Source organism: Hyperolius riggenbachi, chromosome 3, assembly GCF_040937935.1.
Source record: "Hyperolius riggenbachi isolate aHypRig1 chromosome 3, aHypRig1.pri, whole genome shotgun sequence".
NCBI classification, from domain to species: domain Eukaryota; kingdom Metazoa; phylum Chordata; class Amphibia; order Anura; family Hyperoliidae; genus Hyperolius; species Hyperolius riggenbachi.
In genome coordinates, this window is record NC_090648.1 from 443,762,004 (window position 1) to 443,788,243 (window position 26,240).

At 43.4% G+C, this 26,240-nt stretch overlaps 1 protein-coding gene across 4 annotated transcripts in view; it reads left to right on the plus strand.

Moving 5' to 3' along the window:
• LOC137564215 (histidine--tRNA ligase, cytoplasmic-like) overlaps positions 1–26,240 on the plus strand; it is a 152,334-nt gene that overhangs the window by 70,193 nt on the left and 55,901 nt on the right. For all 4 annotated transcript variants that reach the window (XM_068277801.1, XM_068277800.1, XM_068277803.1 and 1 more), the window contains exon 8: positions 24,842–24,940. In XM_068277801.1, coding sequence (XP_068133902.1) covers positions 24,842–24,940 — 99 coding nt within the window. The remainder of the gene's footprint in view (positions 1–24,841; positions 24,941–26,240) is intronic.

Genomic DNA, 26,240 nt, shown 5'->3' on the forward strand with positions numbered 1-26,240 from the left:
AACCTACCACCTAAATGAATTTTACCTCCTTTTCTTGTCACTAATACAGCTTTCTTTTGGTGCTATTTGATTGCTGCTGCGAGTTTTTTTTAATTATATTCATCAAAAAAGACATGAATTTTGTCAAAAAAATGACTTTTTTAACTTTCTGTGCTGACATTTTTCAAATAAAGTAAAATTTCATATACATTTGAGCGCGAAAGTTATTCTGCTACATGTCTTTGATAATAAAAAACATTCAGTGTATATTTTATTGGATTGGGTAAAAGTTATAGCGTTTACAAACTATGGTGCCAAAAGTGAATTTTCCCATTTTGAAGCATCTCTGACTTTCTGACCACCTGTCATGTTTCATGAGGTGCTAAAATTCCAGGATAGTATAAATACCCCCAAATGACCCCATTTTGGAAAGAAGACATCCCAAAGTATTCACTGAGAGGCATAGTGAGTTCATAGAAGATTTTTTGTCACAAGTTAGCGGAAAATGACACTTTGTGACAAAAAAAAAAAAAAAGTTTCCATTTCTTCTAACTTGCATAAAAAAAAAATGAAATCTGCCACGGACTCACTATGCTCCTCTCTGAATACCTTGAAGTGTCTACTTTCCAAAATGGGGTCATTTGTAGGGTGTGTTCACTGTCCTGGCATTTTGGGGGTGCCTAATTGTAAGCACCCCTGTAAAGTCTAAAGATGCTCATTGGACTTTGGGCCCCTTAGTGCAGTTAGGCTGCAAAAAAGTGCCACACGTGGTATTGCGGTACTCAGGAGAAGTAGTATAATGTGTTTTGGGGTGTATTTTTACACATACCCATGCTGGGTGGGAGAAATATCTCCGTAAATGACAATTTTTTGATTTTTTTTTTACACACAATTGTCTATTTACAGAGATATTTCTCCCACTCAGCATGGGTATGTGTAAAAATACACCCCAAAACACATTATACTACTTCTCCTGAGTACGGCGATACCACATGTGTGGCACTTTTTTGCACCCTAACTGCGCTAAGGAGCCCAAAGTCCAATGAGTACCTTTAGGATTTCACAGGTCATTTTTGTTTCAAGACTACTCCTCACGGTTTAGGGCCCCTAAAATGCCAGGGCAGTATAGGAACCCTACAAATGACCCCATTTTAGGTATTCTGTTAGGAGTATGGTGAGTTCATAGAAGATTTTTTTTTTTTCGTCACAAGTTAGCGGAAATTGATTTTAATTGTTTTTTTTTTTTCACAAAGTGTAATTTTCCGCTAACTTGTGACAAAAAATAAAATCTTCTATGAACTCACCATACTCCTAACAGAATACCTTGGGGTGTCTTCTTTCTAAAATGGGGTCATTTGTGGGGTTCCTATACTGCCCTGGCATTTTAGGGGCCCTAAACCGTGAGGAGTAGTCTTGAAACCAAATGCCGCAAAATGACCTGTGAAATCCTAAAGGTACTCATTGGACTTTGGGCCCCTTAGCGCACTTAGGGTGCAAAAAAGTGCCACACATGTGGTATCGCCGTACTCAGGAGAAGTAGTATAATGTGTTTTGTGGTGTATTTTTTACACATACAGATGCTGGGTGGGAGAAATCTCTCTGTAAATGACAATTATTTGATTTTTTTTTTACACACAATTGTCCATTTACAGAGAGTTCTCCCACCCAGCATGGGTATGTATAAAAATACACCCCAAAACACATTATACTACTTCTTCTGAGTACGGCGATACCACGTGTGACACTTTTTTGCAACCTAGGTGCGCTAAGGGGCCTAACGTCCTATTCACAGGTCATTTTGAGGCATTTGGATTCTAGACTACTCATCACGGTTTAGGGCCCCTAAAATGCCAGGACAGTATAGGAACCCCACAAGTGACCCCATTTTAGAAAGAAGACACCCCAAGGTATTCTGTTAGGAGTATGGTGAGTTCATAGAAGATTTTTTTTTGTCACAAGGTAGCGGAAAATGACACTTTGTGAAAAAAAACCAATACAAATCAATTTCCGCTAACTTGTGACAAAAAATAAAATCTTCTATGAACTCATCATACACCTAACAGAATACCTTGGGGTGTCTTCTTACTAAAATGGGGTCACTTGTGGGGTTCCTATACTGCCCTGGCATTTTAGGGGCCCTAAACCGTGAGGAGTAGTCTTGAACCCAAATGTCTCAACATGACCTGTGAAATCCTAAAGGTACTCATTGGACTTTGGGCCCCTTAGCACAGTTAGGCTGCAAAAAAGTGTCACACGTGGTATCACCGTACTCAGAAGTAGTATAATGTGTTTTGTGGTGTATTTTTACATATAACCATGCTGGGTGGGAGAAATATCTCTGTAAAGGACACATTTTTGATTTTTTTACACACAATTGTCCATTTACAGAGAGATTTCTCCCACCCAGCATGTGTATGTGTAAAAATACACCACAAAACACATTATACTACTTCTCTTGAGTACGGCGATACCACATGTGTGACACTTTTTTGCAGCCTAGGTGCGCTAAGGGGCCCAACGTCCTATTCACAGGTCATTTTGAGGCATTTGTTTTCTAGACTACTCCTCACGGTTTAGGGCCCCTAAAATGCCAGGGCAGAATAGGAACCCCACAAGTGACCCCATTTTAGAAAGAAGACACCCAAAGGTATTCTGTTAGGTGTATGGTGAGTTCATAGAAGATTTTATTTTTTGTCACAAGTTAGTGAAAAATGACACTTTGTGAAAAAAACAATAAAAATCAATTTCTGCTAACTTTTGACAAAAAATAAAATCTTCTATGAACTCGTCATACACCTAACAGAATACCTTGGGGTGTCTTTTTTCTAAAATGGGGTCACTTGTGGGGTTCCTATACTGCCCTGGCATTTTACGGGCCCAAAACCGTGAGTAGTCTGGAAACCAAATTTCTCAAAATGACTGTTCAGGGGTATAAGCGTCTGCAAATTTTGATGACAGGTGGTCTATGAGGGGGCAAATTTTGTGGAACCGGTCATAAGCAGGGTGGCCTTTTAGATGACAGGTTGTATTGGGCCTGATCTGATGGATAGGAGTGCTAGGGGGGTGACAGGAGGTGATTGATGGGTGTCTCAGGGGGTGGTTAGAGGGGAAAATAGATGCAATCAATGCACTGGGGAGGTGATCGGAAGGGGGTCTGAGGGAGATCTGAGGGTTTGGCCGAGTGATCAGGAGCCCACACGGGGCAAATTAGGGCCTGATCTGATGGGTAGGTGTGCTAGGGGGTGACAGGTGGTGACAGGCGGTGATTGATGGGTGTCTCAAGGTGTGATTAGAATGGGGAAATAGATGCAAGCAATGCACTGGCGAGGTGGTCAGGGCTGGGGTCTGAGGGTGTTCTGAGGGTGTGGGCGGGTGATTGGATGCCCTAGGGGCAGATTAGGGCCTAATCTGATGGGTAACAGTGACAGGTGGTGATAGGGGTGATTGATGGGTGATTTATGGGTAATTAGTGGGTGTTTAGGGTAGAGAACAGATGTAAACACTGCACTTGGGAGGTGATCTGATGTCGGATCTGCGGGCGATCTATTGGTGTGGGTGGGTGATCAGATTGCCCGCAAGGGGCAGGTTAGGGGCTGATTGATGGGTGGCAGTGACAGGGGGTGATTGATGGGTGGCAGTGACAGGGGGTGATTGATAGGTGATTGACAGGTGATCAGTGGGTTATTACAGGGAAGAACAGATGTAAATAATGCACTGGCGAATTGATAAGGGGGGGGGGGTCTGAGGGCAATCTGAGCGTGTAGGCGGGTGATTGGGTGCCCACAAGGGGCAGATTAGGGTCTAATCTGATGGGTCACAGTGACAGGTGGTGATAGGGAGTGATTGATGGGTAATTAGTGGGTGTTTAGGGTAGAGAACAGATGTAAACACTGCACTTGGGAGGTGATCTGATGTCAGATCTGCGGGCAATCTATTAGTGTGGGTGGGTGATCAGATTGCCCGCAAGGGGCAGGTTAGGGGCTGATTGATGGGTGGCAGTGACAGGGGGTGATTGATGGGTGATTGACAGGTGATTGACAGGTGATCAGTGGGTTATTACAGGGGAGATAGAGGCATACAGTACACAGGGGGGGGGGGGGGTCTGGGGAGAATCTGAGGGGTGGGGGGGGGTGATCAGGAGAGAGCAGGGGGCAGTTTAGGGTTAAAAAAAAAATAGCGTTGACAGAGAGTTACAGGGAGTGATTGATGGGTGATTAGGGGGGTGACTGGGTGCAAACAGTGGTCTGGGGGGTGGGCAGGTGGGGGGGTCTGAGAGATGCTGTGGGCGATCAGGGGGCAGGGGGGGGATTTCAGTGTGCTTGGGTGCGACATAGGGTGGCTGCAGCCTGCCCTGTTGGTCCCTCGGACACTGGGACCACCAGGGCAGGAGACAGCCTGTATAATAGGCGTTGTATACATTACAAAGCCTATTATACCTAATCCATGCGGCGATCCGGGTGCTAGTAACCCGCCGGCGCTTCCGAACGGCCGGCGGGTTACAGCACGAGGGGACGGAGCCAGTCACCGGCGGCTGATCGCGTCACGAATGACGCGATCGCCGCATAACCATGCCGCCTCCGCCGATGGGCGTATTGCGGTCGTTTAGGCCCAGTCTTTGCCGCCGCCCATCGGCTGGGGGCGGTCGGCAAGTGGTTAAACAATTATTGCACACTTTCTGTAAATGCAATAAACTTAATTTCACTTCTCAAATATCACTGTGTCTCCTATATGATATATTTAACTGACTTTTTTTTATAGTTAACAACCAATGATTTATACAGGAAAATCATGACGATTAACAACATTGCCCAAACTTTTGCATCCCACTGTAGCTGGCGGCGGGGGATCGGAGGATCCGGAAGTGACTGTGAGGGCATGGGATGGGTGCAGGGGCTGGTAGACTTTTTTTTTTTTTTTTGCATGCTTAAAGGTAACCTTAATTCAGGGGAAAAAATGAGTTTAACTCACCTTGTGTTTCCCTCAGCCGCCTGCAGCTGATCGGTGCCCTCGCAGCCTCGCTCCGATGCTCCTGGACCCGCCGTCACCGGCCGACAGGCAGGGGAACACGACTGATTCTTCGCGTTCCCAGCCACAAAAGCACCCCCTATACTGCTATTGCGGCCTTCCTTGCCGCAATATCAGCGTAGGGGGTGCTATTGTGGCTGGGAACGCGAAGAATCACTCGTGTTCCCCTGCCTGTCGGCCGGTAACGGCGAAACCGGAAGTCGCCGCCGGCGGGTCCAGGAGCATCGGAACGGGGCTGCGAGGGCACCGGTCAGCTGCAGGGGGCTGAGGGAAGCCCCAGGTGAGTTAAACTCATTTTTTCCCCTGACTTAAGGTTACCTTTAAGGATCCCTTTAAGTGAGGTAACATAATAACAATACATAAGTAGAGGGAAGGCTTTGGATACCATAGCCTTCCTGGTCCTTACTCCATCCCATCGTTCATGGGTCCTCCCAGGTTGAAGGTATTCGACCTGCTAGGTCTTCAGTACTCCTCAGGCAGCTTTTGGAACTACTTGCTGGTAGAGTCCCGTATTTTTTGGGAATATGAGACACACATTTTTTTCTCCCTCAAAAATGGGGAGAATCCCAAAATTTGTCAATACATGGCAGGGTACATCGAAAAAACCTTCACAAGACCCCAAATTATACAATTAATGAGATTCTTTGAAGACACTGAATGGTATTTAAAGGGACTCCGAGCAGTGCCTGTGGGTATGCCTTTAAGCATACCCACAACTAATTAATTATATCCTCACACCTACCAGCATGATGTTTGTATCTATATCCCCTTGGGTTCCTTATATTTCATTGCATTGTGCTGAATGGAGCTGCCAACACTGGGGAAAGTGTCGTCCTGTGTAATACAATGCTGGACTCCAAAAAGTGCAGTAACTATGGAAAGATGCATATCATTTTGAAGCTCTCTTTCTCCTCTTTTCAATGATATATAAACCGCCGCCCTACGCCTTTCAGTTTGTCACAATTTCGATCGCGAAAATAGCGAAAACTAAAAGGCGTAGAGCGGCGGTTTATATATCATTGGAAAGAGGAGAAAGAGAGCTTCAAAATGATATGCATCTTTCCATAGTTACTGCACTGCTCAGAGTCCCTTTAAAGGGCGAAGTAGGAGGCTACCTGATATTACTTAAAATGTCATCCTTATATTAAACGACACTTAAAATGGGGAGCTAAATGGAAGAAAGCCAAGAAAGGGGGGGGGGGGAATGTGTGACCTGCAGTTGTTATGTTCATGTTGATAAGATTGGTTCTTGTTTATAAATGGCAAAGGAGATTAATATATCTTAGCTGCAATTAAGGTGCTATGAACATTTAAAAACTTGCCTTAGTATATACACCACAGAGACTTGCGTTTTAGATCTCTATTATTCTCACTAGCAATTATTTATCCTTTGTGATGTTATTGTTCTGCTCCTGTATTCGAGGAATCTTGAATGTAAAATATGCATGATTCAGTATGATGCTTGTTAATAACATTGGAATTGAATGTCTTTAATTACTACTTTTATTCATCCTGAATCAATAAAAAGAGGTTTAAAAAAAGGGAGGGGGGAGAGAAAGTCACTGTATCTTATATTCCAAATACAGGGAGTCTCCAACTTACGAACCCCTGTGGATACGAACCGCCAATCTGTGGCAATGTTGAGGACTCCCTGCATTATACCCATGTCCTTCTTTGTTTACCCAGTTTCTTCATCCACTCCTCCGCTCCCTGTGCATAGTTAAAAGCAGCGACAGCACATCTCACCTGATCCATTGGCTCCTGCAGCAATCAGAGACCTCTCCTCCCCCTCATTCTTCCCCTAGTGCTGGCTGTGTGTAATGATGTAATCAGCAAAAGCCAGTACTAAGGGAAGAGTGAAGGAGAGGTTAGGTCTCTGATCGCTGATGAGACATGCTGCCGCTGCTTTTAACTATGTAGGGAGAAGCGGAGGGGAACACAAAGTAATAAAAACAGAGAAGTGAGTGGGCTCAATTAAACCCAAACCATTGTATTATCAACCGATACCTTAACAGGTTTTTCAGCATGGTGGATTCTTTCATGCATACAACCACAACTTACAAGATTGGGAATAGTTTGGACCCCTTAATGCTGTGGTTCAATTAAAAACTAAAATGATCCAATCAAAGAAATGCTTGTTTACTAAGACTTCTATCGTTAATGGGTAGCTTTAAAAGTTTTAACAACTTTGAGGCTGTGTCCATCACATTCTGTTTCTTCCTCCTTTACTTAACTTTTGGTTTTAGGTTCGTATGATTTCAGTACCAGCTAAATGTATATCTCAAAATAGAATTTCAGGCCACGATGATCAAAAGGCCATTTTAGTTTTGTGCAATTTTCAAAATATCATATTTTGCTGATAACACCCCGAGATGTTTTCTTATAAATTATCGTGTACAGCAGCACTGCACGATTTTAAGGGGCTATCAATGCAGTACGCATGTACATTTTTCAGTGTGTTGCTCCGCTTTTTAATGCCTGTACACAACACCTTAATAAGTGATTTAAAGAAAACGTTTCCATTCCTCTTTAAAAAAAACAAAAACACACACACAAAAAAGTTTTATTCCCTGGCTTTAATTCGGATCTTACAAGTTGTCGCAATCGTAACCCTCTATCACATTTGGTAGACCTTGATTAAAGACAACCAAACACCCCAAACCACCCCCCCCCCCCAAAAAAAAAATAATAATTCTGCACCGCTGGACTATTGCTATAATGAGCAGGTAGCTCCAGCAGCAGCCTTTGAATCTCCCAGTTGGATCCCCGATTGATGTATTGATCTAGACCAGGGGTCCCCAAACGTTTTGGGTCGAGGGCCGGGTCAACATACTTCAGACTGCTGGGGGGCCGGAGTATACGTAAAATGATGTCTTTGCGGAGCAGACAGTGAAGCATACCCAGGTGACAACATGAAGTGCAATTGGACAATAGTGTCGCCTGATGTGGAATGTGACTGGAAACCAGCGAATTGCTTCTTTCTGGCTTCCATGTGGATGGGTGGTGCCACCACTGCTGTTCTATATGTGGACCACCAATATTTAAAGATGTAGCAGATTGCATCTATAAGTAATACATTTTGTGTGTTGGGGGCCGGTAAAAGAGCCTCAGGGGGCCGCATTCGGCACGCGGGCCTTAGTTTGAGGACGACTGATCTAGACAAATAGCAGTCCTTCCTGCAAAGGATCCTCAGGGCCCTTTCACACTGGGGCAGTGTGGTGCATCAGATTGACGCATTGCTACTGCACTCCAATGAAAACCTATGAGGGAAATCACATTACCTGCGTCGCGGTTCACCAATAGTCCTCAATCTGATGCGCTTCCAAAACTACATTACCGTGCGTCACTCTGCACCGGACTGGAAGTCATGTAAGTCTATGGTGATGCATGTAAGTGTAAACACCCGCTGCAGGTTTTACGCGTTGCGCATGCACAGAAGCGTATTTATGCAATGCACTTCTGCGTTCCAAAAACAGGAAGTGACCGCAAGCGCACGTCGCTACCTATTGGGCCGGATGTCTAACAGGGAATACGTGGTATTCCCTGAAGGACTGCTTCTGGCGGTGCCATGCGGCGGGCCCAGCTTCCAGCTTGCCACAAGACAGTGACTGAATGGGAACCCCCCAAAAATTCCCCATTGGTTCATTAATCTGACGTGTGAAAAGCCTTCCTGCTTGAGAATTCACATTGGTCAGAGCAATTAAAGTGGACCCGAATTAAAAATACAAGATTTCAGAAATAAAATCTATTTTCTAAATTATAATAATAAATAGCAGCCTTTTTTTAGCTGCATGATGACAAATATAAAATATTTTAAATTTATTGGAGGAACCCCTCCCTTCCTTTCATATTGCTAGGGCAGAATCCGGCAGACTGGTTGAGTATGAGGTGTCCAGCAAAGGAGAAATTGTTAATGGCTGCCACCTGTATAACCCTAGCTATGAAAAGAGAAGGGTGAAAAGCATGCCCTGAAATGCTCATAGGCTTGAAGGAGTGTTTATTTATCTTTGTATGTGTCAGAGTGGTGCAACTAAATATTTTGAATTAAAACATTTTTTGGTTTGGGTCCGCTTTAACCTATGGAAAACCCAGGAGGGAAACTGTGAAGGTTCCCATTCCGTCACAATACTGTTGCAATTATGTTATTTCAGTAGAATTATTGACATGTTTCTGGCATAATTAGATCCTCTTCTAACACACCTACCTGCACAGTAGCTCAGAGCCGCTCGCGCACAAGCAGTTTTGGCTTACTGTGGGCAGGCACAGTACAGCCACACTATGCTTGAAGAGGAGTGCATCCCTAATCAGATTACCAACAAGCCCTTGTAGGTAATCTTTGGAGGCTCTGCAACAGCGGACAGTGAGGAGAGCCTCATTAGGATCCAGAGGCTTCCCTCTTCTTAGGTAAGTATGTGATTTTGTGCCCGAGGTTGGGCTTAGGTACACTTTAAAGAGAAACCGTAACCAAGAATTGAACTTCATCCCAATCAGTAGCTGATGCCCTCTTTCCCATGAGAAATCTTTTCCTTTTCTCAAACGGATCATCAGGAGGGTCTGTATGGCTAATATTGCGGTGAAACCCCTCCCACAGTGTGATGTCAAGACCATGGTCCTGACAGTTTCCTGTCTGTGAACCTCATTGCATTGTGGGAAATAACAGCTGTTTCCAACTGCCAAAAAAGCAAGCAGCATCTCCCTCCACCGACATCACCTGCCAGCAGTAAAAATGTCACCATGTGATAAATGTCAGAATGTAAGAGGAAAGATTTTTCAATGGGCAAATACTGACTAAATCATTTATACATAATTATTGTAAAAATGAAGCCACTTTTTTATGACATTATTTTCACTGGATTTACTCTTTATGCAATTTTCTAGGCCAGCAGCCATTTGTCAATTTTGATCCCAGGCCCCATTCTAGTTAATGAGGTTATGGATTGACACTTTAGGGTAACTATGGCAAGATATGAAAGCGGGAGGGGGCACCTAATAACTGGGGGCACATGTTACTATACTGGGCAGAGGTCTTTCTAATTCAGGTGGCACATTTGTTACCTACACTAGGCAGGCACAATTTGGGTAGGGGGGGGGAGAACTTTGGATTTTCTGCCTCTAGTGCTGGAGATCATTGGACCAGTAACCAGTTAAAGGGGCACTATGGTGAAAATTATGCTGTTCTATTATCCCCATATCAGTTATTTAATATGGCCAGCAAAAATTTCACCATAAACCTTGTGTTAAAATACCTAAGTAGCTAAGTAAATAAGTAAACAGGCTGCTAAGTAAGTAATTAATTAGCAGTTTATTTATTTACTTAGCTAGTTACGTGTGAAAACAACAGTACGGCTCTGTAGTGTGCATTTTAAATCAGCTGTGTAGAGTGTTTGCTAATAGTTTAGCAGAGAGCAGTCCATTACAAGAGCTGATGTAATGACGCAGCGCAGCTGTGTAGGGGAGTAGGGTGGTGTTAGGAACAATTTTTTTTAACACAAGGTCTATGGTGAAATTTATGATTTCCATATTAAATAACTGATGTGAGGATAATGGAACAGCATGATTTTCACCATAATGCCCCTTTAAAGACCCTATAGAACTGCAGCAGAGCTAGGAGTGTACTTCATGGCTCTCCGTATTGTTTTTCTTTTTCCCTTGCTTGTATAACAATGTACGTGTTGGCACTCAGTGAATGGGGCGAGACAAATTGAGTGGAACAATGCACCGTGTACGATGTAACACTTTATTATTGTACCCGTGTGAAATGTGACAAGCACACATGCACTGCTGATGTGTGGCTTTTCTGCAAAGAGCTGTTTAATTTTCCTCACTGTCTTCAAACAAAATGTGTTTGACAAAAAAAAACAGAGTACAGCCCTATGGCTAGCAGAGAAAGAACAATTGCAATGTGCTCTGACTGTGTGCCTGGAGCTCTCTCCATATCTCAGAGGGGCAGCTAAAACTGAGGAATACAGTCTTCTTATTCTGAGGAGAGTGTGTGTGTGTGTGTGTGTGTGTGTGCGTGCGTGCGTGCGTGCGTGCGTGCGTGTGTGTGTGTGTGGTTTCTATTTCTGTCTATATTCTATATATTCTATCTATATTCTGCTGCCAAGGTGACAGATACCTCATCAAAATGAAATTTACTGTCAAACCACCCCTGTCCCCGTCTGATCTCTCGCAGACTGCACATAGATTTTCCAACATTCGGGGCCACAATCTACGTACCAGCCAGTTGAGCGCAAGTTACCAAGAGAATTGGGAAGGTATGCATACACATACAATCACTGCCACCACGTGCATTATATGGGAACATGACCTAAACTAAACAATTTCACAGAACCTGAAAAGGAAAAGATATACAGGTAATCTCTGGGTAACAAACGGGATAGGGAATGTAGGTTCGTTCTTAACCTAAATCTGTCTATAAGTCGAAACGCTATGCCATCTCTGTCACCTATACCTCTTCTATGTGCCCCCATTGTTCCCCTCTGTCACCTCTGTTCCCTGTGCCTTCAGTGTTCCCCACTGTGTCATCTCTGTCCCTTTGTATACTACAGCAAAATGTTATTTTACTGGTTTAAATAAAACATTTTCTTTGAATTTCTTAAAATTTGATTTTCTCAAAAAAAAGGTCTTTGACAAAAAAAAAGTTTTCAAATTTCGTATTTGCAGGCCATTTCTATGAGTGAGTCGTTCATAAGTTGGGTGTTTGTAAGTCAGGTGTTTGTAAGTCGGGGACTACCTGTATAAACAACCTACAATCTATGCAAACAAAATGTATATGGTAACATCATCAGAGACTATTTAGAAAATAAAAAATAGCCCAAAGTTTACTTTCTGTTTTTACTGATGACTAACACAGTTTAACACTCTACTGCTTCTACAATGAAAATAAGCGTATTAAGGTATTAGGTAAATCACACTTATTACCACTATAGCAACTTTTTGTTTACTTGATGTCCAAACGCCAGTCTACTTCAAGTCCTTGGAGAGGGATTTAGGTTTAAACTTATAAAACGCTGTAACTCAAAACCGTTAAATGCCACATTTGCGCTGATAAAAGATTAATATTCCTCAGATTATGATAATTCCCTTGACATCAGACTTGATTGGGGTACAGGGTCCAGTTCCTGAGAAGTTTAATAATTTGGTTGTAGCGTACCCCTTGCCCCTCAAGACTGGTATCAAAAAGTTCAGCAAGACACTACAAACCCATTGATACCACTCTCATAACTATCCTATTTACGGTATTCCGTAAATAGGCAAAAAATCATATACAGCATTCATCTACTCTCTGCTGCTGACGGAGTCAGGCCGTCTGGCCTCCTGCTGTGAGGGAAGCTCCCTTTTCTGGGCTCACCAAATGGTGGAAGCAATTGACACCTATCTGAGTGCAGAGTGCCAGAGTGCAGACCCTTTGTCCTCAGGTAATTAAAAATAAACACTAGCCTCTTGGACACAAGAGTTTGTTCCTAGTTCATTAGCAAATCAAAAGTCATCCTGCACCTAAAGTTAATGCTATTTCTCTGCTGAGAGAAGGAAGGACCCCAGGTTTGACTGCCTGGTATCCACAGACAGACAATTCAGACCTGGCAACGCAATGACAATCGGTGCAGCAAACCGATTGCGATTGCATTCTCTTTTCTCACGGCTCTTCTGTGACAGGTACATCATGTGTTTATTTTAAATAATTTTACTCAGTTCAGGTTTCCTTTAAAATGCATCTGTTTTACAGCGTAAAGTGTAAAAGAGGCCTCAGTGTTTCATAACTGTAAAACATGAAATCTTAAATACGCACAGTATTTATTATAGACACAGCCATTTTGTGGGTGTCGTCAATACTACTTATGAAAGAGGTCTCCCCTCTGCGATGTGCTAAAAAGGGTAAAATTAAAATGTACCTTTCTCCCAAAATTAGAACTTACACAAGTGCTCCCAACAGGTAAAGGAGAAATGAGAGGTTTCTGGCACTCTGCTGCAATTATTTTCCATAAACTGAGAAATGCAAAATGCCAGTTGCTGAGGGAGCTATTCATGTGTACTCTGTAATTGTCCGTTTGTAACTGTCACCGGGTAGTCACCGAAAGAGATTTCAAACTAATGTGATTGCGTTGTGGCAGCACTTGCAGTTGTACGGCGTTCAGTTGTAACTGGCAGAACTATTCTGGACATATGCAAATTCCCTGTCAGTGTGTGCTGGGAAGTACAGGTTAGCAGACAACAAAGCTGAATGTATAATTGTAGAGCGCTGCCATAAGCGTCACGGAACCCTCAAGAGGGAACTTGTGAGCAAACAAAATTTTGGATGCTATCAGATGTGGCCAAAAGAGCAGCTGGAATTGCTGAATAAACTTTGCCGAACACAATATAAAAGTTCAGTGGAGGTAAAGATCAGACACTAGATGCACAGTAGAAAAATGACTGAACTTACAGCCCAGCACAACAGGGACCACACTGCATAATAGAATACGGCTTTATAAATAAAGGAAAGATATAGTAATAGCTTAGCACATAATGGGAGAGTCTGACGTCTTACAAGAGCATGTGATATCATCAAAATATAGAGCAAACTAAATTTATCCATCTCCATGGACAATACTAACACAGTTTCAAACAGAAAAAGCACCCATGGTTCATAATCCAAGCAATCACAACTGCATGTAGCAAAAAGTAAGTATGAATTTTATTTAGGACGTGTCCAACAATAAAAACAACTGAATCTCCAGCATAAGGTGAGAGGGGATACGTGAATAATAGACAATTGGGTAATAAATATACAGCGCTGATGAGGCAAATGTCTAAACAGTATGTCACATTGCACAGTTTACTGAACAGCGTCTACTCCTAAATATGACTATCTCAGTAACGTACACAGTATGGCTGTCAGAAAAACAAAATGAAATGAACTCCTCACCGTTCCAAAAGCACTGCCCCTCTGCACACTCGCCGAAGAGAAAAGGACCTAAACAGTATGTCACATTGCACAGTTTACTGAACAGTGTCTACTCCTAAATATGACTATCTCATACTGTGTACGTTACTGAGATAGTCATATTTAGGAGTAGACGCTGTTCAGTAAACTGTGCAATGTGACATACTGTTTAGACACTTGCCTCATCAGCGCTGTATATTTATTACCCAATTGTCTATTATTCACGTATCCCCTCTCACCTTATGCTGGAGATTCAGTTGTTTTTATTGTTGGACACGTCCTAAATAAAATTTATACTTACTTTTTGCTACATGCAGTTGTGATTGCTTGGATTATGAACCATGGGTGCTTTTTCTGTTACAAGAGCATGTGCTGATCGGTGAAAATATAAAACCACCCACCAAATATTGTGCAGGGTCCCCCTTGGCGTACATTCATTAAAGGAGCCCGTTAAAAAGGGTGCAGGAAATAGCCGATAGAAGATCTATAAAGTTACCAATATTCTACTACTTACAGGGCCGGATTTACCATAAGGCACTGTACGCACATGCCTACAGGAGCCTGTCTACTCAATTCATGTACTAAAATATGTCCCTCTTTCTCCCTCATTTGTCCCCTTTTCAGGACTCGTGTACAGATTTATGTAAATATATGTATTTTTTTCCTAAAAGGTGTATTTAATTGACAAAAGAAATTGAACTAGGATAGAAAAGACCATTGTGGTTTGAATTATAAAACAACATATTTTTCTTTTGAAATCTTTATAGTATGTGTGACTAGGGGTGTGTCTGGTGCATAGTTAGAGGTGTGGCAGGGGCGTGGTTTAGTGTCCCTCTTTCTTATCTCAAAAATCTAGGAGTTATGGTAATATTCTCACAAAGAACACTCCCTTTAACGATTACTAACCTTAAACCCCCCTCCCGGTGGTGCCTAACCTTAACCCACCCAAATACTAAAGACCTCCATCCATTACTTCCTGACGCAAGTCAGGAAGTAAACTCTTTGACCCGGAAAATAATAATTACAATGTATTTCTTTTTAAAAGCGCTGGGGAAATAGCTATACAATGTGCTTTTTAAGCATTTTGCGATTTCCCTCTACCTTCCATTGAGGCAAATCGCCCCAAAAATGGTACAGGCAGTGCTTTGGTGAGCGGATCGGAATAACGTGAATTTTTTTTTTCAAAAACGTTTTTATTTATACATTTTTCATTTAAAACACAGAAAGGCATTTTCGATGGGCAGACAAAAAAAGAAAAACAGATGATAAGCTATATACAGCTGAAATCACGATGCAGAAATACTCCCACATCCCTGTCCAATATTGTTACCAGTAAAATACCCCCCCCCCCTCCCCCCAAATATCCAAACCCCTGTGTCCCAACACCCTCCCCCTTTCTCTCTCAAATGTGAAAATGTTTTTTTATAGGCACTGTTCATTGAAATGCAGCAGGTCGATGTCCCATAAGAACCGAACCCAGTCGTGTAAACCACAAACTTTGTTTGTCTGGGGCATGCAATTGATTACCTGCTCAGAAAACTTAATTTTGTCTTTTAAGTGGACAACTACTGGCACTATGCCTCCCGGACCCTTCCAGGAAACGCAATGACAAAGGGGGCTTTGTGACATTACAAGATTGCTTTTCCTGTAGTCATTAGTAGTAGATTAAAAGAACAGACTTTAAATAAAAAGAGAAGGAAATTAAGGGAATAAAAGCTATACTCGCTAAATAAAACATTCTTTGGTTCATACAATAAAAGATCACTTTCCTGCGACAGTCATGTTCAAATAATGTACTCTGTAGATTGTATTCTACAGTTCTGTTAATGTGGAATAAAACTCTGACAAATCATTTAATAAAAATGTGCTTTCCTACTTTGTATTACCCATAAAGTTACCATATTAGCTTTTGTGTGCAAGTAATATTGTCTGTTTACAAATTGCAACGTCCCAAAGTACAGTTTATCTGCTCTGAAAGCTGCCATTGCGTTTTCTTCATAGATTTTAATATATAAATACAGCAGCTATCTAGTGTAAATGTCTCATCTGTCTCTGCTTATCAGTTCAGTACAGTTCCGTTTGAGTTTTGAGGCTGGCTGTAACTAATTGTAACAACTGAGGAATGTAGACAAAAGATAATGTTATCACCACTTCGGATGTGGATCACAAGCTGAAGGAGCTTTCCACTGCAGAAGGAAGTGATGTTTTCAACAGTTTGAATGAGCAAATAAGAAATGCTAAGTTTCAGACCACTTTAAGTTCTGTGCTTTTGGCAGAGCAGAAACAATCAATTTCCCAAAAGATGATCCCACCATAAACTCATAAACTAAAGCTTAAGAACAACTATCAAAGAAACAGTTTTTCTGTAAACCCCACGTACCTATAGAGTTTTTAGCCAGCAACTCTAGAAAGCTTTTCAGAGGTCTCTCCACACAGCCTGTGTAAAAAAACAGCTTTGTTTGCCAGCTGTTTGTAACAATTTGTGTTTACATCACTCTGAGCAGATTCCATTCACAGTATCAAGCCTCATCTACACGGGTAGATGAGGCAGCGATCCGGCGGCTCGATTAGCCGCCAGATCGCCACTTCCGCGTCCCCGCTCGCCGCGCGTGCGCCGCATTCGATTCCCCGCTCGTCCCCACCGGCGCCGCTTCCGCTCGATTCCCTGCCATTGTCCCCTTGCGGGGAGCGAGCAGGGAATCGGCGGTGGGGAGATCCATCCTGTCGGATCTTATCAATCGAGCCGCATCAGCGGCTCGATTACTAAGGAGCATTGCCGCCGCATCTACCCGTGTAGATGCAGCTTTATAGCCAGTGACGATTGTTTCTGGATGTGCCGGACACAGTCCTCCATAGTAATGTTTGCAGTGAAACCTGATCTATGTAAATGTCATATTTTCTTCACTGAAAACATGAAAATAATTATTTGTATTGCTATTTGCTAGTAATTGTTGGAAATATATGGGTCAGTTAGAATTTTAGTTAACTTTGACAGTTGTCCTTTAGTACAGATATCAGATCAGTCTGAACAATGATAAACATACAGACATGAGTGGCTGGCTTGACCCAGTGTACATTTTGTTTTCTGTAGAGAAGGGAGAGGAGCAGTGTATCTCTCTCAGCAGGGGAATACTGTAGCGAATGATTGAAAAATTCCAAAGTGACCATTATTGCTATCTCAAGTAGGATGAGATGCATTGGGTGACAGTTGTACAGAAATTAGATTATGACCTGAATTGACCATAAACCTCTGTACAAAGTTTAGACCCAGTAACATCCATGAAAGTGTTAAAGATGAATCGGTGCAGGAAAAGAGGGCACAGAAGCCCTTGCTGTAAAAAGGACGCTGCCGTAGGCACCCATTATAAAAGCCCATTATAAAAGCCTCAATTTGTGTTAAAGAAGGGCATTAGGCATCAGTACAGGGAGGTCTTAGGGTTAGTCATCAGTAGAGAGAGGGCTTAGGGTTAGGCAAGGGCCGGATTTACCATAAGGCACTGTAGGCACATGCCTCCAGGCTCCTAATGATAGAAAGGCGGCTTCACTCCCCTCCCTGAGTGCCTCCCTTTCTCCTTCCCTATACAGAGTCCTGAGCGGAGTTTAAATGAGTCAACTCACCCAACTCTCAGCGTTACACTGAAGAGATATACGTTCAACTGGGGGCACCTCTGGCTACTTAATACTGAGGGTACCTGTGGAATCCTAGTACTAAATGGCACCTGCAGCTACCTATGCGGGGTATTGTGGGGGTGTAGGTAGGTTCATGGAGGGTCAAAGTTTAGGGTGCCAGGGTATTAGGGTTGAGCAATGGTAGAGGGAGTACTTAGGGATAGGCATCAGTAGAGGGAGGATTTAGGGTTAGGCATCAGTAGAGGGAGAGCATGAGGTTAGGCTTCAGTAGAGGGAGGGCTTAGGGTTAGTCATTGGTAGAGGGAGGGCTTAGGGTTAGTCATTGGTAGAGGGAGGGCTTAGGGTTAGTCATTGGTAGAGGGAGGGGTTAGGCATAGGTAGAGGGCGGGTTCTGTGTGAGAGTAGGGTTAGGTTAAAACATAGTAAAATATCGGTAAAGATTACAGATACTTTACTATTGAAATTAAGTAGTAGAATATCGATAATTTTACCGATATTCTACTTGCAGCAATCCCCACCCTTTTTTCCAAGAGCTTTTTTATTTTATATATATTTCATTGGTTTAAGCACATAATTCTTAAATACAACATAATTCATAACATTCCCTCCTCTCACAGCTCAAGCCATTGTTTCAGAGATTCTAGCACCTGCTCTCCTGGCACCAGCTATCATCCCTCGTTCAAAGTAGCTTAAATATTTCATCTTACCCATTTTGACATTAACCTCAATGATAATTACGTGGTCAGAAGCTGAGCGTACCTTATATAAGCAACTCTGCGTTGTTACCTCATACACGCTTGACTAAAGTCGGCTGAGGCGGTCATTATCGGTTGCTTCAGGAAACTTTGGTCAAGCATGTGTACAGAGGCACCCGACCTGCAACAAGCAAGCAAATCAACACAGCCCCAGGTATGGCAGATTTCTTTGTGCATGCCGCTCCTCCTCCCGCCTCACGACAATATGCATGCGCCACTTGGTCACCCCTCCCCAAAGCAACAGTATGCATCGTCAGCTACACAGCTGACTCGCATCTGTGCAGCCTGGTCCAGTGATGTCGCCCATCTATCAAAGGTGTGTCCACACCATTAGATCTGCGCATATAATAGAGGAACTATGGTATATGAATGAAACCAAATATTTAACCTCCCTGGCATTATGATTATTTCCAGATTTAGGCTTCTTGCACACAGGGACGTTACATGCGCTCGTTAGTGCAGCCTGTAACGCTACCCCAACGTACAGCAATGTAACACAAGTGGGCTGTTCACACTGCCCACGTTGCGTTACATTGTAACGCAGCAAAGTGCTGCATGCTGTGCATTCTCCGCGGCTAAGCCGCGTTAGACTGTTTGCACATACTCAGTCATGTTGGGGAGGAGGGGAGAGAGGCTGGGCACATGGCTAATTAATATTCACTGCACTCAGTGACGTGCAGTGTTTACTTCCTGGAGCGGCCGCTCTGTGCGGCGATTGGCCGGGCGAGACCACGTGATGCCGCATGCGTCCAAGAGTACGCATCACGGCATCACGGATGCCAGAGTGAGCTGCACAACGCGGCTCACTCCGACGTCCACACCAGAGAGCACCAGGCGTTGTGTTAGGGGCACGTTATGTGCCCTATAACGTTCCCTAAATGCAATGTCCTGGTGTGTAACTAGCCTTAGGGTCTAAAAGCCATGCAATTTTTTCACAAGATTTTAGACCCAAAAAACAAGAAAAAAAATACCACAGAGAGATCTGTAGCAGCTCCTGGAAATAACTCACTCAGGCACGGGATTACTGCTCTGAGCTGCGGATTTCTGTCCCAAGCCTTACCACCTCTAAGGAGGTTAAGAGTCATTCCTAAGGTACATCTTAATGTCATTCAGTGTCATAAATGACATTGGCCAACATTTCCATTTCTACACAGGTATGAACTGGGGAGGCTTCTGCTCTATATACAGTAGCACAAGCAGAGATTTCTTCAGTCCTGGTGGTAACCAGTCCAGCATGTCCTATCTACAACCAATCAAATCATTTTCCCAAGGTGAACTTCATAGATTATGTTTTATGTAAGCACACAATACATATTTATCACATTGTCAGGAAAAGCTTCTATCAGATTAAGTAATGTGTGGTATTCTAGTAATGTGGGGTGACACGTTCTGCATCAGTACAGCAGCAGAGGTGACAGGGCAATTTGTACAGGAGCCCCCTCATACCGTGATACAAAGTAATGCTGATAAGAAACTCTGTGCAATAAGGAACCACTTCATTGAAACTACAAAGGGTTTTCTTCATCAAGACAGGTGGTTCAGTTGCCCAGAGCAAGTGATTGGTTTTCAGCTGCTAAATGAAACAAAGATTCTGATTGGTTGCTCTTGGCAGCTGCACCAACTCCACTCTGGTTCTCATTGTACCTGTCTTCAGTGGCGTAGCAATAGGGGGTGCAGAGGTTGCGAGTGCGACTGCACCGGGCCATGTAAAACTCGCACCGGGTCCCATAGCTCTCCCTGATTTAGACTGTGAAATGTATCACAGGTGGCCACATCTGTAGTCCTGCCAGGTGATTTCTGTGGAATGTTTGTCTACTGAGAGTTCTACACACAGAGGGAGAAATTGCTTGCTTGGCATTTGGAAACACTTGTTATTTCCCACAATGCAATGAGGTCCACAGACAGGAAACTGTCAGGACCGCTCATAACATCACACTGTGGGAGGGGTTTCACCACAATATCAATGTCCTTGATTATCTATTCGAAAAACAGTCAAGATTTCTTGTGTGAAAGGAGGTATCGGCTACCGATTAGGATCAAGTTCAATCCTGGGTTAAATTTCCACTTTAAACCAGTGGAAAATTAAGCTTTTTACCACCTTCCACAATCCATACCTTTTAGATTTTTGTCATTGTTACTTTTTCACTATATTAGTTGAAGCGTGTCGCTGTATTGTTCATCAATGAATTATGGTGACCACATACAGTCTGCTCCTCTGGGAAATGTGATCAAATCTTCCAGTGAATTGTTGACCCCATTTCCAGTTGATTAACTTCTAATCATTTTTTGACAGTTTGGCTTAGTTCACACTCTGCGCATTATAATGTGCATGTTACTTTTTCATAATGATATATATATACCCATCTTGCTTGTTATGGTAACGCACATTGCACCACGCGGTATCCCGGTAACACACATGACGCTTATGGTTTAACAGGCGGTACTCACTTGAATTGAAAGTCCCGGTAAAATTGCCATGCGCTGCTTGGATACGGCAATCTTATAGTGTGAACGCATCCAGGTCAATCAAAAGGAAGCTCTAGCATGACATTAGATTTTGTTAAGTCAACTAAAGTGAAAGGTATATAGAGGCTGTGACATTTATTTCCTTTTAAACAATACCAGTTGCTGGACTGTCCTGCTGGTCTATTTGGTTGCAGTAGTGGCTAAATTACACCAGAAACAAGCATGCAGCTAATCTTGTCAGATCCGACAATGTCAGAAACGCCTGATCTGCTGCATGCTTGTTCAGCCTATGGCTAAAAGTATTTGAGGCAGAGGCTCAGCAGGGCTACCAGACAACTGGCATTGCTTTAAAAGGAAATAAATATGTCAGCCTCCATATGACTCTTGCTTCAGTTGTCCTTTAAGTGGCGCGGGGGGCAGAGGAGTTGGGGGATGATTGATTGATGAATAGAATTTTAGTTCATCTAGCAGTATAACATTAATGGAGGCAGTAGGTTTGTTGATACTCAAATAAATGTTAGGAAAAATCTGATTGAAATTGAAAGACACTAGGTGGTACATTCATCATTAGTGCACCATTAAATTTTGATGTAAAAGTGACTGATAGCTTGCTGTTATTTACCCATGTATGGCTAACTTTAGACCCAAATAAAACACATCTCTATCTACAGGGCCGGATTTAGGCCAAGGCCGCCTAGGCCATGGCCTAGGGCACCACAGAAGAAAGAGCACCAAAGCAGCAAGCTGAACTTATGCAGCATTTGCAAGCTTGCAAATGCTGCAATGCAGGGAGATCAGGCGAGCGCCTGACCGCGGTACTCTGCTGCTAGCCACCTGTGCAGCAGCCACCTTGCTCTCTGTGCATGTTTGCATTGTGGCCGGCGGCCATGAACTTGGGCAGGATTGGAGTCAGAGGGGAAGAGGAAGCTTCTGCACTGGAAACGAGCAGAGACATGAGTGGCACTGATGGCTGCTGTGGTGTGAAGGCGAGCTGGCTACCTATACTGAAGGGGGGGGGGGGGAAGAGGGATTAACCTCCCTGGAGGGATTTTTTGAATTAAATTTGCTTTAGCCTTTGTAGCTAGCACTAGGCTAGCTACCATTTTTCCCCAAGTCCCCGACACCCTTCTGATCGCTGCCGCTATACGTTACCTAGCTGCGATCCCACGAGAGCCGCAGCCTCCCCAATGAGCTTTGGTCGTCGCTATGGCGACGATAGGACATGACGTCATCTAAGTCATGACGTCGTGCGCAATCCCGATCCTCCACATAAGGGGAGCTGATTGGAGAGGCTGCGCCATCGCAGGATCCGGGGGGTACGTATAACGGCGGCGATTGGGGGCAATCAAAAAAGAGCGGAGGGACTTGGGGGACAATGTTAGCTAGCGAAGTGCTAGCTACAAAGGCTAAAGCACATTGAATTAAAAAAATCCCTCCTGGGGGAGAGAAATCCTCTGCGGCGACTACCCCGAGTGTAGGTCGGGGTTACCGCCAAGAGGGTTAAGGGAGTCATCTGGCTACCTATACTGGAGGGGAGGGGGAGGTGTCATCTTGCTACCTATGCTGCAGGGGGGGCAGCTGGTGACAGTGGCCTTGGGTGGTAAAGAGTACAAATCCAGCTCTGTCTATCATTATTTATTGAGCAATTCCTGTTCCCCTGTGTAAGAGCCATTCCTCTCTACCCACAAAGGGCATCAAAACCAGCAGGACAAGGTGCTGCCACCAAGGCTGGATTTATACTTCATGTGCCCCTAGGCAAAGTATGTTGTGGCTCCGCTCTCTTGTGCAGCAATGTTCCTCCCATTCCATGTACAGCCCCCTCTTCCATCCTTGTACAGCAGCCCTCCTCCCATTCCATGTACAGCCCCGGCTTCCATGTGTTTCATCCTTGTACAGCAGCCCCTCTCTTTTATAAACTGCTCCCTTGAGTACAAGTTTCCCTTTTTCGTATGCTGCTCCTGATTTTCAGCCTCCTCTTTAACCACTTCAGGACAGTAGGTTTAAACCCCCCTAGTGACCAGGCTTTCTGTGAGTGGGCTCTGATCGCTGCCGCAGGCTTTTGTTATCTTTTATTATTAATTTATTTATTATTTTTATAATAAAATTTACTATTTTTTTAACCCTCTTCCCTCCCTCCCTCTTCCCGCCAGCCAATCCCCGCAATCGTCTCTCATAGGCATCAGCCTATGAGAGCGATCACTCTGTGGGCCACTCCAGGGCACAGCCGAATGACACCCTACTGTTCCCAGTACAGCGCTGCTGTAGATTGCAGCACTGTACAATGTAAATAGACATTGGTTTTGCCATCTAACAGTCTGCCAGCGGCGATTGCCACTGGTAGACTGATGTGGAACAAGCAGAGATGCGCATGCATCAGCGCGCACGATCCCCTGCAAAACCCTGCCCCAAGACTTGACTCCTTTCGGCATTACGCAGTCCTGTGGCTGACACCTTCCCGATGCCTATCGGCGTTAGGTGGTCGGGAAGAAGTTAATATGTATTAACTTCTCTTTAATATCCAGGTCCCCCCTTGGGCTGCAGCACCCAAGGCCCAGGCCTTTGTGGCCTCTACAGGAATCCGGCCCTGGTTGCCACCAAATTTCTCAACAAACTCACCGCTGGTCCAGCGAGAGCAAACCAGATAATAGACAAGCAAGCATGAATATTAGTTTATGCATATATACATAGATGAGGCATGCGTTAATAGCAGTACAAGCATGACAATGATTATTAGAGTATAAGGAGCAAAAAGAAAACTCCCTACAGGATTCATCCATCCACTTCAGTGATGATTAATCACTTCTCCATAGATGATAGCACTGATATCCCCTCCTATGACTCATGCATTGAAGAACAGAGTACAGGAAATATTTCCCCAGAACATCCTCAGTCACAATTAAAGACTATAGCTCTTAACTGTATGGTCTTCAGCAGAGTAAATAACACTATTCAAGTGTTGGAGCCAGCCAGAATTCACAGGAGGGCCCTCCTATGTGATAAGTAATGAATTACTTGACACACTGTCAATATTGTCTAGACTACCATCTTAGCACAATAACCATATGATATTTGATAATCACAGTAGTGGAGCAAAGAACATCCATCCTATGCATTGTTGTACATTCACAATCAATATAGTCGCGAATGGCATAATACAGTAGAGTCTCGGTAAACTGGCACCCATGGGGATCGGCTGATGCCGTATGGGTGTTCTTTCTGGTTGCTTGAGAACTAATGTTAAGAATAGGCCTAGCTAATACAGTACTATAAACCACTCAATATACAGTACATATCCTGAACTCTATATTAAATGCTAAAATACAGCAATTGAAAGTATATTAACCTTGGGGGAGTCATGGTACCCATTTGTCAGCCATAAAAATCAAATTCCATTTACCCACTGTTCTGTGTTTATAATGCAGCCAGCAACCTGCCCCTGCATTGCAAGCATTCCAATATAATCCTAAATGTTTCTTATATCGGTCAGCTTGGCTGTATTCTAGTACATTGCTGGGGAGAGGGATGCTTGTTATCTCCCCTCTCACATTCCTGCTCCTCACTAATTGGCTGAGGGCAGTTCAGTGTGACACGAGGCTGAGAAGGGAAATACACATCACCCCTCTGCAGATACTGCTGAAATACGATCTATGCTGTGCTCACATGTGTTTACAAAGCAAGGTAGAGATGACAGTTCAGTTTCTAGGAGAAAAAAAAAGAGTAAAGGAGGAAATGACATCAGGATTGGCTTCAGTCAGAGGCAGTAAACATGGAAAATGCCTGCAACAGTTTTCTCTTTATTTACTATATAAAATTCACTGAAATCAAAATGTGGACAGTACAATACATATGTTATGTAAGTAGAACAAGTATTTATCTACTTATATATGTGTGTTTTTCGTGGGATAGTAAGGCTATCCCTGCTGATTTAACAGCCTAGGATTGGGGTGCACACATACAAGTAGGCCGCAACTGTCCTAAGCTGCTCATGTGCTAAAGTAGAAAGATGCTTTTCAAATGTGAGCTCATTCAGTAATTTATTCATATATCTGTTTTACATTAGGTGAATGACAGAAGACTTCTGTCTGGAATTCTTGCTGCTTGTGGCATCCCGGACTCCAAATTCAGCACAGCGTGCTCCTCTATTGATAAGCTGGATAAGGTAAACACAATGTTTAATCTCCACCTGCTGCCATGTATGCTGATTACTACTGTGTTTCCCCAAAAATAAGCCCTCCCCTGAAAATAAGTCTTAGCTTATATTTCAAGCATGCTTGAAATATAAGTCCTCTGCCGAAAATAAGCCCTAGCTGTATACTGGTAGAATATCAGTATGCTGGTTCGGCTCTGTGACCGCGCTCTCCTCTCATCATAATCAATGTGTGCGTGTGCCTTGATGCATTCCCAGCACACATTGACTATGATGAGAGGGGAGTGCTGTCACAGAGCCAACCCAGCATACAGTGCATGTGCGACAACTGGGTCCAAGGGCGCCGACCGTGTTAGAATACTGGAGACGTTTACAGAGGAATGGAGGGGGACACAGCCACAAGAGAGGTGCGGTAAGAGACTGAACACCTCCCCATACACTAGCATAGCAAGAGATTTTATGCCCCTCAAAAATATAAGCCCCCCTCCGAAAACAAGCCCTAGCACATTTTTGGAGGTAAAATTAATATAAGACAGTGTCTTATTTTCTGGGAAACATGGTATGTTCCCATTTTAGTCCTAATATTGTAATGGTTTTTGTTATTAAAGGGACTACAAGCAGTGCGGAAACTATAGAAAGATGCATATCATGCTCTCTTTCTCCTCTTTCCAATGATATATAAACCGCCGCCCTACGCCTTTTAGTTTCCGCTATTTTCGCGATTGAAATTGCTGCGGAAATATAGAAAACTAAAAGGCGTAGGGCGACGATTTAGGTGTCGTCAGAAAGAGGAGAAAGAGAGCTTTAAAATGATATCCATCTTTCCATAGTTACATTGTATTACACAGGGCGACTTTTTCCTAAAGTCAGCAGCTCCATTCTGCTGAATGGAGCTGCTGACACTGGGGAAAGTGTCGTCCTGTGTAATACAAGTAACTATGGAAAGATGGATATCATTTTAAAGCTCTCTTTCTCCTCTTTCTGACGACACCTAAATCGTCGCCCTACGCCTTTTAGTTTTCTCTATTTTCGCGATCGAAATCATGGTCGCGGCAATTTCAATCGCGAAAATAGCGAAAACTAAAAGGCATAGGGCGGCGGTTTATATATCATTGGAAAGAGGAGAAAGAGAGCTTTAAAATGATAACCATCTTTCCATAGTTTACGCACTGCTCGGAGTCCCTTTAAATCTGTATAACGAGATTGATAACAAAAGTTTAGGATGGTACAGCTGTATGATGTCAGAGGTCAGTGAATAAGGTTACCTGCTTTCCACTTGCTTTGTTTTGGGTTACAGTCATTTAAATCTTTA